Source organism: Oryx dammah, unplaced genomic scaffold, assembly GCF_014754425.2.
Source record: "Oryx dammah isolate SB20612 unplaced genomic scaffold, SCBI_Odam_1.1 HiC_scaffold_2, whole genome shotgun sequence".
Taxonomy (NCBI): domain Eukaryota; kingdom Metazoa; phylum Chordata; class Mammalia; order Artiodactyla; family Bovidae; genus Oryx; species Oryx dammah.
Genome location: NW_024070186.1, coordinates 70,400,882 through 70,411,958, shown reverse-complemented (window position 1 = coordinate 70,411,958; position 11,077 = coordinate 70,400,882). Strand labels below are relative to the sequence as shown.

The 11,077-nt window shown below is 38.1% G+C and overlaps 1 protein-coding gene across 1 annotated transcript in view; it reads left to right on the top strand.

Moving 5' to 3' along the window:
- The first annotated feature begins 383 nt into the window (after nucleotides 1-383).
- Nucleotides 384-11,077, top strand: part of CCDC39 (coiled-coil domain containing 39) — a 58,870-nt gene continuing 48,176 nt past the window's right edge. Inside the window, exons 1-2 of the mRNA XM_040251519.1 lie at nucleotides 384-609; nucleotides 8,753-8,872. Of these exons, the coding sequence (XP_040107453.1) occupies nucleotides 520-609; nucleotides 8,753-8,872 (210 nt within the window). The 5' untranslated portion in view covers nucleotides 384-519. The remainder of the gene's footprint in view (nucleotides 610-8,752; nucleotides 8,873-11,077) is intronic.

Below are 11,077 nucleotides of genomic sequence, written 5' to 3'. Positions count from 1 at the left end.
CTGCTGCTAAGTCGCTTCAGTCGTGTCCGACTCTGCGACCCCATAGACGGCAGCCCACCAGGCTCCCCTGTCCCTGCGATTCTCCAGGCGAGAACACTGGAGTGGGTTGCCATTTCCTTCTCCAATGCATGAAAGTGAAAAGTGAAAGTGAAGTCGCTCAGTCGTGTCCGACTCTTAGCGACCCCATGGACTGCGGCCCACCAGGCTCCTCCGGCCATGGGATTTTCCAGGCAAGAGTCCTGGAGTGGGGTGCCATCGCCTTCTCCGAAGGAACCTCTGGAAGAGTAAATTGATTCTCTTCCCTGGGTGCTCAAGAAGAAAAAGTTTACCTGGATTCAGGGACAGTGTTCTCGACCGGAAGTTTTGCCTCAGGACCTGAGCGCTTCCGGTTTGGTAACTAAGGGCGCGAAACGGTTGCTAGAGCTCGGGTAGCAACTACCCCGGTGCCGCTCACGGGTGAATTGAGAAGGTGGCTCTTTCTTCTGCACTTTTTCTGAGGTCCCCTATCTATTTGTCATCATGAGTAGTGAATTCCTGGCGGAGCTGCGCTGGGAGGATGGGTTCGCTATCCCGGTGGCGAACGAGGAGAACAAGACACTGGAAGAGCAGGTAAGGATCAGGTGAAGAAGGCGAGGTGGGGCGGGCGAGGGGAGAGGGGGCCTTTGGGGGGACTTTTTTGGTTGGCAGAAATACCCAAACCCTTTTATTTATCTCGTTCCTTCCCTAATGCCATCTTTTCTTGGTTTACCTCTTCGGTACCATCTCTTTGCTCACCTGCTAGCCCTTTTCGGTACTTGCTAAGCGTTGATATCAGTCAATCCAATTGAAACGATAATTGGTATACAAGACTATAAAGTCTGAATCTTTACTCCCTCCTCTTCCACTTCTTGCACTCATTTGCAAACTCCTGAGTAGTAGAGGGAAAAAGCGCCAGCTTTTTCCTGCCTCAGAATTAAGCGCGGTTTGCAAAGTGACTTCTGAGATTTGCGTAGCAACAGTTATTTGCGGATGTTTGTAAACGAAACACGTATGGCTGACTTTTCTTTTTGAGTTTCTTCCTATGATATTTGAAATGACTCGAGGAAATGTTTTCAAGAGGGATGTTCTAGTAAGTATGTTCAGTGTGCAGTTTACAGCTTTTCAAAGTGAGATTAAGTTGTCATAGAACAGTATAAAAATATTTTACGTTGCAAGGAGTATTTGGGGGATTCCCTGGTGGCTCAGCGGTAAAGAATTCGCCTGCCAATGGAGGAGAGGCGGTTCCATCCCTGGGTCCAGAAGATCCCCTGGAGAAGCAATAGCAACCCACTCCAGTATTCTTGTCTGAGAAATCCTTCCGTGGACAGAGAAGCCTGGTGGATGTAGTTCGTGCGCGTCGCAGAGTCCAACAGGACTGTGACTAAACAACAACAAAGGAGTATCTTAACCAGCTTGCAACCAAAGCATGGTTGTTGTTAAAAACTGTAACCAGCTCAGGAAACTTTTAAAGACCTTGAGTCTAATGTTCCATCACATGGCAATGTGTTGTGTGGAAGAGTCCAAGAAGAACCTATGATGCTTACACTGCTTTAGAGAATGGAAGACAAGGTCTTCTCTCCTCTGAGAAATGAAAATGAAAATCCTCCGCTCTGCTTCTTGAAAATATATTTTAAAAAATATTCTTACTTATTTACTTATATCTAATTAGATGGTTTCAGATTTTGCTTTTTAAGTGAAGAACTACATTAGGAAATATAAGAGATCTAGCACTGAATACTGAGGAATAATAATGTTAATAAGTATCCAGTCCTGGGTTCAGATCCTGTATATCAGCGTTGAGTCAGTTTCTTCTTCTTAGGTAAACTGGAGATAAGTAAAACAATCATTTCACAAGGTTGTTATACTGCTCTAAGGACATTAATATAGGTTAAGTTCCATTAAAATGTTCATTTTGGGTATTATTGCCATAATATGTCTTATAGGATTTTATATACTTATTACTTGAATTAGCTACTTAAAAATATTAAAGAACAATTAAAGAATAATGAGGCCCATAATCACATCACCCAATAAGCTCTGATATTAAACAAGCAACTCTTGAAAGTTTAAAATATTCAAACAGAAGAGAAGGGTATAAAATAAAAAATACAAGATATTCTCTCCCCAGAATACTCACTATTGACCATAGATATGACTATCATGGCTTTAAACAAATATCTTAGACATCATGATCTACAGGTATGTAGACAAAAAAGACAGGAGTATTATAAAAATAAGATCTATTACATGTGCTATTTTTAGCATAGAAATTTAATTTTACTTGTGTTTAAGAGGAGAAAATGAAAGAAATTGTTGACTATCCGTGAATGTTACTTGGTTATAAGAGATAGTGGTTGTGAAAAAATTTCTGTAACCTTAAGAAAAACTAAATAAGAAAAAATGAAATGGTTAAATTAAGTGTTTCTAAAAAAAATTCTTTTCTTCATTTGTAGACAGTATGAGTTGACTCGCTGATCTTTCATTTTGCATCTTTGAAATGAAGAGATTAGCTATCCTACCCTTTCTGCTGCCTTCTATTCTCCATTAAAAATAGTGGTTTTATTATTTTTATATTATCAAGGTTTATTTTATTTGCATTCTATTCAATGCTCTTAATTTACTATAAGTGTTTAGTCTTAATTTTATATTTAATATGATTTAATTGTCTTTTATGCAGTTACTCTACTAAGTTTATCTTATTTTGAAGTTTTCACTTTTGATTCATCTTTTGACTGGTTGGATACTTTTCATGTGCGGTTGTTTCAAGAAGGGCCTACAGTACTGTGCTTTGCCAGTCTGGTTCCTTGCACTGCCTGCTTTAACTTTATATTCCTTAAATCATAGTATCAGATCATCAGGATAGTTTCTCTCTGCCTTTCTACTTCCTCCTGGAATCCTGTGTTTCCCAAAGTGGACTGTTTTTCTGAAAGCCTATTTCCCAGCTGTTAACCTGTGAATTCACTTTATTCCTTTACTTGGTTGATGGTCTATTTCCTACATCATATATCTTCTTTTTTTCTTGAGTCATTCCCTTATTTTGATGAACTATTTTCTTGTGTCTCCCTAAGAAGTGTCTATGTGAGGTAAACACTCTGAATCTGAAAATATTTTTGTCTTCACATTTGATGATAATTTGGCTAGATAAAAAAAATCCTAGATTAAAAATAAAATTTCCACAGAATTTATCAAGAATTTTGCCTTATTGTCTTTCAAGCAGTGTTGATGGTGAATAATCTTACATTAAAATGATTTCCAGTTCTTATTTTTTTTAATTGATTTCCATTTCTTTGTAGGTTACTTTTTCATTCTCTGGAAGCTTTTAGAGTTTTGTTTCATCTTTATATAGCAGCTTTAATTTTTGCAACTATATCAATCATATTTAAAATTTTTAGGTTATGTGCTTGTTGCTTTTTTGTGTCACATGGTCTTGTTTTAGGAGTATATTATCAATTACAATCTGAGTGTGTATGTATGTGTGTGTCTTTAGTTCTTATCTTTTTTGTCCTGAATTATCTGTTTTCTTTGGAATCTTTTTATCTTGATGTCCCATACATTATGTAAGTTTTCAATAAGTAGCTGGTGATCCTTGCATATCCTTTTATATTTAAGAAAGAGGCAGTAAAATGTTGTTTGGGAGCTCTATGGGGAAGGAATTATCAAGTTGTGGAGAATTAATCATTATGCTTTAATTTAAAAAGCAGATTCTTTTGCTTTGGGTTAATTATGCAATGATAAAAGTCATAATTGACAAAGAAAATAAAAGTGATAAAGTACCAAACAACACAACAGCCAAATACATAAAAGTAAAAGCTATTATAAATGCTAGTAGACCTTGACAAAAATATGCAGTGAGGTACTTCAATATCTGGACTTCCCAGGTGGCGCAGAGGTAAAGAATCTGCCTGCCAATGCAGGAGACACAAGAAACCCAGATTTGATCCCTGGGTTGGGAAGATCCCCAGAGTAGAAAATAAAAATATGTTCTAGTATTCTTGCCGGAAAAATTCCGTGGACAATGGAGCCTGGTGTGTTACAGTCCATGTGGTCACAAAGAGTGGGACATGACTGAGTGACTGAATGCACACACACACACAATAGGCAAAAATAAAGATATGCAATATATGAATAATACAACAAAAGTAAAAACAAAGAGAACATACATCCTTTAAGTATAATATGTTCATAAAGCACTTACAAATGTAGATTGTGTACTAGACCAGAGCAAAAACCTAAAAATGAATGATTAACCTTAAATACAGTATGCTAAGTGAAATAAGCTGGACACATAAGGTCAAATACTTGATATGGTTTGGTAAGGTATGATTACCAAAGGTATGATTCCACCTATATGAGGTAACCTAGAGAAGTCAAATTCATAGACATAAAGTAGAATGGTGATTTCCAGGGGCTGGAGATAAGGAGGATGTGGGATTAGTATTTAATGGATTCAGAATTTCAGTTTTGAAGGATGAAAAATTTTTGGAAATGGATGCTAGTGATGATTGTACAATGTGTGGATATACATAATGCCATTGTACTTAATATACACTGAAAAATGTTTAAAATGGTAAATTTTATGCTATATGTATTTACAACAATTAAAAATAAATGATAATTTTATAGGTCACATTTTCTGATCATAAGCCAACAGAATTAATAATAAACAGTTTAAAAGATTACTGTCCATTATTATGGACTGAATGCTTGTGTTCCTCTCCCAGTAATTCATGTGCTGAAGCCCTAACTCCCAATGTGATAGTCTTTAGAGGTGGGGTCTTTGGGAGGCAGTTAGGTTTAGATGTGGTCTAGATGGGGTGGGGACTGGGATTAGTGTTCTTATAAAAAGAGGAAGGAGGCCTGGAAAAGGTTGATCCTCATGCCAGCCACCAAAGGGTAGTAGCAAAGAATCTGCTAGCCGTCAGACAGTTGCACTCATCTCTCATGCTAGTAAGGTCATGCTTAAAATCTTACATGCTGGGCTTCAGCATTATGCAAACCAAGAACTTTCAGATTTCCAAGTTGGGTTTAGAAAAGGAAGAGGAACTAGAAATCAAATTGCCAACATTTGCTGGATTATAGAGAAAGCAAGGGAATTTCAGAAAAACATCTATCTCTATTTCATCGACTGTGCTAAAGCCTTTGACTGTATGGATCATGACAAACTGTGGAAAGCTCTTAGAGAGATGGGAATACCAGACCATCTTACCTACTTCTTGAGGAATCTGTATGTGGGTCAAGAAGCAACAGTTAGAACCCTGTATGGAACAACTGATTGGTTCAAGATTGAGAAAGGAGTACAACAGGGCTGTCTGCTGTCACCTGTTTGTTTAACCTATACGCTGAGCATATCATGAGAAATGCTGGGCTGGGTGAATTACAAACTGAAATCAAGATAAGCAGGACCTCAACAACCTCAGATATGTGCTAATGGCAGAAAGCAAAGAGGAACTAAAGAGCCTCTTGATGAGGGTGAAGGAGGAGAGTGATAAGCTGGCTTAAGACTAAATATTAAAAAAACTAAGATCATGGCATCTGGCCCCATTACTGCGTGCCAAATAGAGGGGAGAAATGTGGAAGTAGTGACAGATTTCCTCTTGCTGGGCTCCAAAATCACTGCAGATGGTGACTGCAGCCATGAAATCAGAAGACGTTTGCGTTTTGGCGGAAAAGCAATGACAAACCTAGACAGTGTGTTGAAAAAACAGACATTACTCTGCCAACAAAGGTCTGTATAGTCAAGGCTATGGTCTTTCCAGTTGTCACATACGGTTGTGAGAGCTGGACCATAAAGAAGGCAGAATGCCAAAGAATTGATACTTTCAAACTGTGGTACTGGAGAAAACTCTTATATGTCCCTTGGACTGCAGGAGATTAAACCAGTCAATCTTAAGGGAGATCAACCTTGAATAGTCACTGGAAGGACTGTTGCTGAAGCTGAAGCTCCAGTATTTTGGTCATCTCATGTGAACAGACAACTCATAGGAAAAGTCCCTGTTGCTGGGAAAGATTGAGGGCAGAAAGAGAAGAGGGTATCAGAGCATGAAATGACAGGATGGCATCACCAATGCAATGAATATGAGTTTGGGCAAACTCCGGGAGATGAAGAGGGACAGGGAAGCCTGGTGTGCTGCAGTTCATGGAGTTGCAAACAGTTGGACACGACTGGATGACTGAACAACCAGAAGAGTAAGAGAGACTGTGGTCTTTAGAGGTAGGGCCTTTGGGAGTTCTAGACTGGGGGCTCCAATACTTTGGTCACCTGATGCAAAGAGCCAATTCATTGGAAAAGACCCCGATGCCCTGATGCTGGGAAAGATTGAGGGCAGGAGGAGAAGGGGACAACAGAGGATGAGGTGGTTGGATGGCATCATCAACTCAATGGACTTGAGTCTGAGCAAATTCTGGGAGATAGTGAAGGACAGGGAAACCTGACATGCTGCAGTCCATGGGGTTGCAAAGAGTTGGACATAACTGAACAAGGACAGCAAGATATAGGGGAGAGGGGGTTGCACTGGGATTAGTGCTCTTGTAAGAAGAGGAAGAGAGACCAGGGCTCCTTCTGTCATGTGAGGGCACAGTAAGAAGGCAGTCATTTGCAAGTCAGGAAGAAAAATTTCACTGAAACCAAATTGACTGGCGCTTTGATCTTGGACCTCCTAGCCTCCATAATTGTGAGAAATAAACTTCCATTGTTTTAGCCACCCAGTCTATGATTTTTTGTTATGGCAGTCTGAGCTGACTAAGATAGACACCTTAAATGCTTAGGCAAGTTTCTCAGAAATATATTCTGAATTGTTGTTGTTCAGTCACCCAGTCATGTCCAACTCTTTGTCCCCCCCTTGGAGTGTAGCACACCAAGCTTCCCTGCCCCTCAGCATCTGGATAGCTTTATATTAAAGAGAAATTGAAAGGAGAAAAAAATCACCTTTTAGAAAACAGTAAAAGGAGACTACTTCGTACCCACACCCATGTGTTCTCATTCATGTCCAGATCTTTGGACTTCACAGACTGTAGCCCACCAGGCTCCTCTGTCCATGGAATGAAAAACAGCAAAAATCTTACAGAAAACTTGTAGCTTTAAATTCCTTTATATTTAAATCAGTGTCTTAGCTTGGGTTGCTTTACTGAAATAACATAAACTCAATAAAAAACAGACATTTATTTCTCAAAATTTTGAAGGCTAGAAGTCAAGATCAGGGTGCCATATTGGGTGAATATATTGGGTGAGAGCCCTCTTCCTGGCCTGTAGATGGCTGCCTTCTGGCTCTGTTCTCACATGGCTAAGACTGAGTGAGCTCTGGTCTCTCTTACTCTTCTTCAGTTCAGTTCTGTCACTCAGTCGTGTCTGACTCTTTGCGACCCCATGAATCACAGCACACCAGGCCTCCCTGTCCATCACCAACTCCCGCAGTTCACTCAAACTCATGTTCATCAGGTCAGTGATGCCATCCAGCCATCTCATCCTCTGTCATCCCCTTTTCCTCCTGCCCCCAATCCTTCCCAGCATCAGAGTCTTTTCCAATGAGTCAACTCTTCGCATCAGGTGGCCAAAGTACTGGAGTTTCAGCTTTAGCATCAATCCTTCCAATGAATACCCAGGACTGATCTCCTTTAGGATGGACTGTTTGGATCTCCTTGCAGTCCAAGGGACTCTCAAAAGTCTTCTCCAACACCACAGTTCAAAAGCATCAATTCTTTGACGCTCAGCTTTCTTCACAGTCCAACTCTCACATCCAGACATGACCACTGGAAAAACCATAGCCTTGACTAGATGGACCTTTGTTGGCAAAGTAATGTCTCTGCTTTTTAAGATACTATCTAGGTTGGTCATAACTTTCCTTCCAAGGAGTAAGCGTCTTTTAATTTCATGGCTGCAATCACCATCTGCAGTGATTTTGGAGCCCCCCAAAATAAAGTCAGCCACTGTTTCCACTGTTTCCCCATCTATTTCCCATGAAGTGATGGGGCCAGATACCATGATCTTCATTTTCTGAATGTTGAGTTTTAAGCCAACTTTTTCACTCTCCTCTTTCACTTGCATCAAGAGGCTCTTTAATTCCTCTTCACTTTCTGCCATAAGGGTGGTGTCATCTGCATATCTGAGGTTATTGATATTTCTCCTGGCAATCTTGATTCCAGCTTGTGTTTCTTCCAGGCCAGCGTTTTTCATGATGTACTCTGCATGTAAGTTAAATAAGCAGGGTGACAATATACAGCCTTGATGTACTCCTTTTCCTATTTGGAACCAGTCTGTTGTTCCATGTCCAGTTCTAACTGGAACTTCCTGACCTGCATACAGGTTTCTCAAGAGGCAGGTCAGGTGGTCTGGTATTCCCATCTCTTTCAGAATTTCCACAGTTTATTGTAATCTACCCAGTCAAAGGCTTTGGCATAGTCAATAAAGCAGAAATAGATGTTTTTCTGGAACTCTCTTGCTTTTTTGATGATCCAGTGGATGTTGGCAATTTGATCTCTGGTTCCTCTGCCTTTTCTAAAACCAGCTGGAACGTCTGGAAGTTCATGGTTCACATATTATGGTGCTAATTTTCCCACAGTTATCTCTAAATCACAACACTATTTTGTAACATTTAAAAGATCAGTAGATTTTAGAAATTCAAATGGATATCAAAAGAGGCAAAATAAATGAAAATTTAGTTTTCTTTTGATTTTATATTTTTTAATATGGTAAAAACTTAGTAGAACTTTGGTTGATCATAGCATTTATTATTTACAGTTATCAAAGTTGCAAGATGAAAGGTCAACCATGCAAGATCAGCTACGTGACTATGAAGATCGAATTAATGCTATGACTTCTCACTTCAAAAATGTTAAGCAAGAGTTCTTGTTTACCCAGGTAAAATACTGTTTGAAATTTACATTGATTGTATCATGTGTAGTCATGGAACATTTCACATTGCATTTACATCTGTGATTTGATTTTAGAGATATAATAAGAAAGTTTCACATAGCTAAATGATTATGAACGTAATCATTAAACCTGAAAGTAGGTAGAAAAAAAGATTTTTAGGAACTCTACTACCACCAAATTCAAGGAACAATTAATTCATCAGGAGATATCATCATTCAGACAGTCTGATATAATATTAGGCAGCTGATTATATGAGAAGGGTGCAGTGATGGCAGTGCAGAGAAATGATGGCCTAAGTGGAAATAGATCTAATAAAACATTATAAGAGAGTTTCTGTCTACTTTAAAAAATTTCAGCACAACTTCCTGGAGTGATTTTGAGAGGAGGCAAACTGTCAACACACTTCAGTAGCCCTAAGGACACCACAATATTTTAGCATAGTTTAAGGACTGAATTTTATAATAACAATCCTGAGATAATAGAAAAGTTAATTTATGTTCAGGAAGCTAAGGTGACTAGGGACAGTACAATGCATTTTAGAAATATTAGTACAACAATAAAAATTAAAACGTAGAGTAATTAATTAAGTAAGCATCTGTTTTATGGACAGTCTATTCATGTGAAGAATCTCTTGCCCTGATGATGCCCAGAAAATCCAAAAGCTCTGTAAATCAGCATTGGAGACTTTACTAGCTTCTCTCTCAAACTTTTTTTAAGTACAAATATGTAATTCTTAAAACTGAATGAGTCATATTTCTAATACCAGTTTATAATTAATATAGATAAGTAACTATTTCATGGGTTTTTACAAGTCTCATTAGAAAGCTATAAATTTAATGAACTTTTAAAAACAATCCCAAGATTTTGGAATCCTGATGTGATTTAGTAGTTAATAAACAGTTTAGGATAACATCTTTTCCTCAAGTTATTATACCACTGAGTTGGGGATTTGAGAAGGAGAGATCTTCTTTAGGTATATTTCATTATAGTCATACTTCAAGTAGGCTAATAGAGATGAAAGACAATAAACTTCCTTCAACACTAACAGCCTTAATAATGTAAAAACAATACCACTGGTGATAATTTTGAAGTTCTACAGGATCAGTAGGCAACAAATACAATTTTATTAAGTAAAACTGAACACAAAGGCATCATTGTATGTTAACATACTCTAAGGCATATTTACAACCATCACTGTTTACATATTATTTTAAAATTATTTCTCTTTATTGGATATGTGGTCAATTCTTATAAGCATACCATTTCCTAAGTATTTTAATATTAATTTAATTTCTTAGTTTTAAATAAATGAATTTTCTCTTTTAAAGTCTCAGTATATAAACTTTGGTTTTCAACAGTTTCCCTAGACCAAAACTGAAAACTGCTGACAACATTTTTTCCTAGCACATTCCATGAACTGTCTTTCTCACAACTAGTAAGCAGCACTGCCTACACTAAGTCACAAAATCTAATGTGCAAGTTTCAGGGAAGTGGAATTAATAGTAGGTCATCTAAACATTTTGTGGGAACTTTGTTATTTTCTGTCTAGTTTTTTTTTTCCCTCCTCCCTTCCTCCTGTGTCCATAAGTCTGTTCTCTCTCTGTTTCTCCATTGCTGCCCTGAATATAAATTCATCAGTACCATCTTTTTAAATTCCATATATATACATCAGTGTATGATATTTGTATTTCTCTTTCTGACCTACTTCACTCTGTTTAATAGGCTCTAGTTTCATCCACTTCATTATAACTGAATCAAATGCATTCCTTTTTATGGCTGAGCAGTATTCCATTGTATATATGTACTACAACTTCCTATCCATTCATCTGTTGATGGACATCTAGGTTGCTTCCATGTTCGGGCTGTTGTAAATAGTGCTGAAATGAACATTAGGGTACATGTGTCTTTTTCAATTTTGGTTTCCTCAGGGTATATGCCTAAGAGTGGGATTGCTGGGTCATATGGTGGTTTTATTCCTAGCTTTTTAAGGAATCTCCATACTATCTTGCATAGTGGCTGTATCCCACCAGCAATGCAAGTGGGCTTCCTTTTCTCCACACCCTCTCCAGCATTTATTGTTTGTAGACTTTTTGATGATGGCCATTCTGACTGGTGTGAGATAGTATCTCATTATAGTTTTGATTTGCATTTCTCTAATAATGAATGATGTTGAGCATATCTTTTATTGTG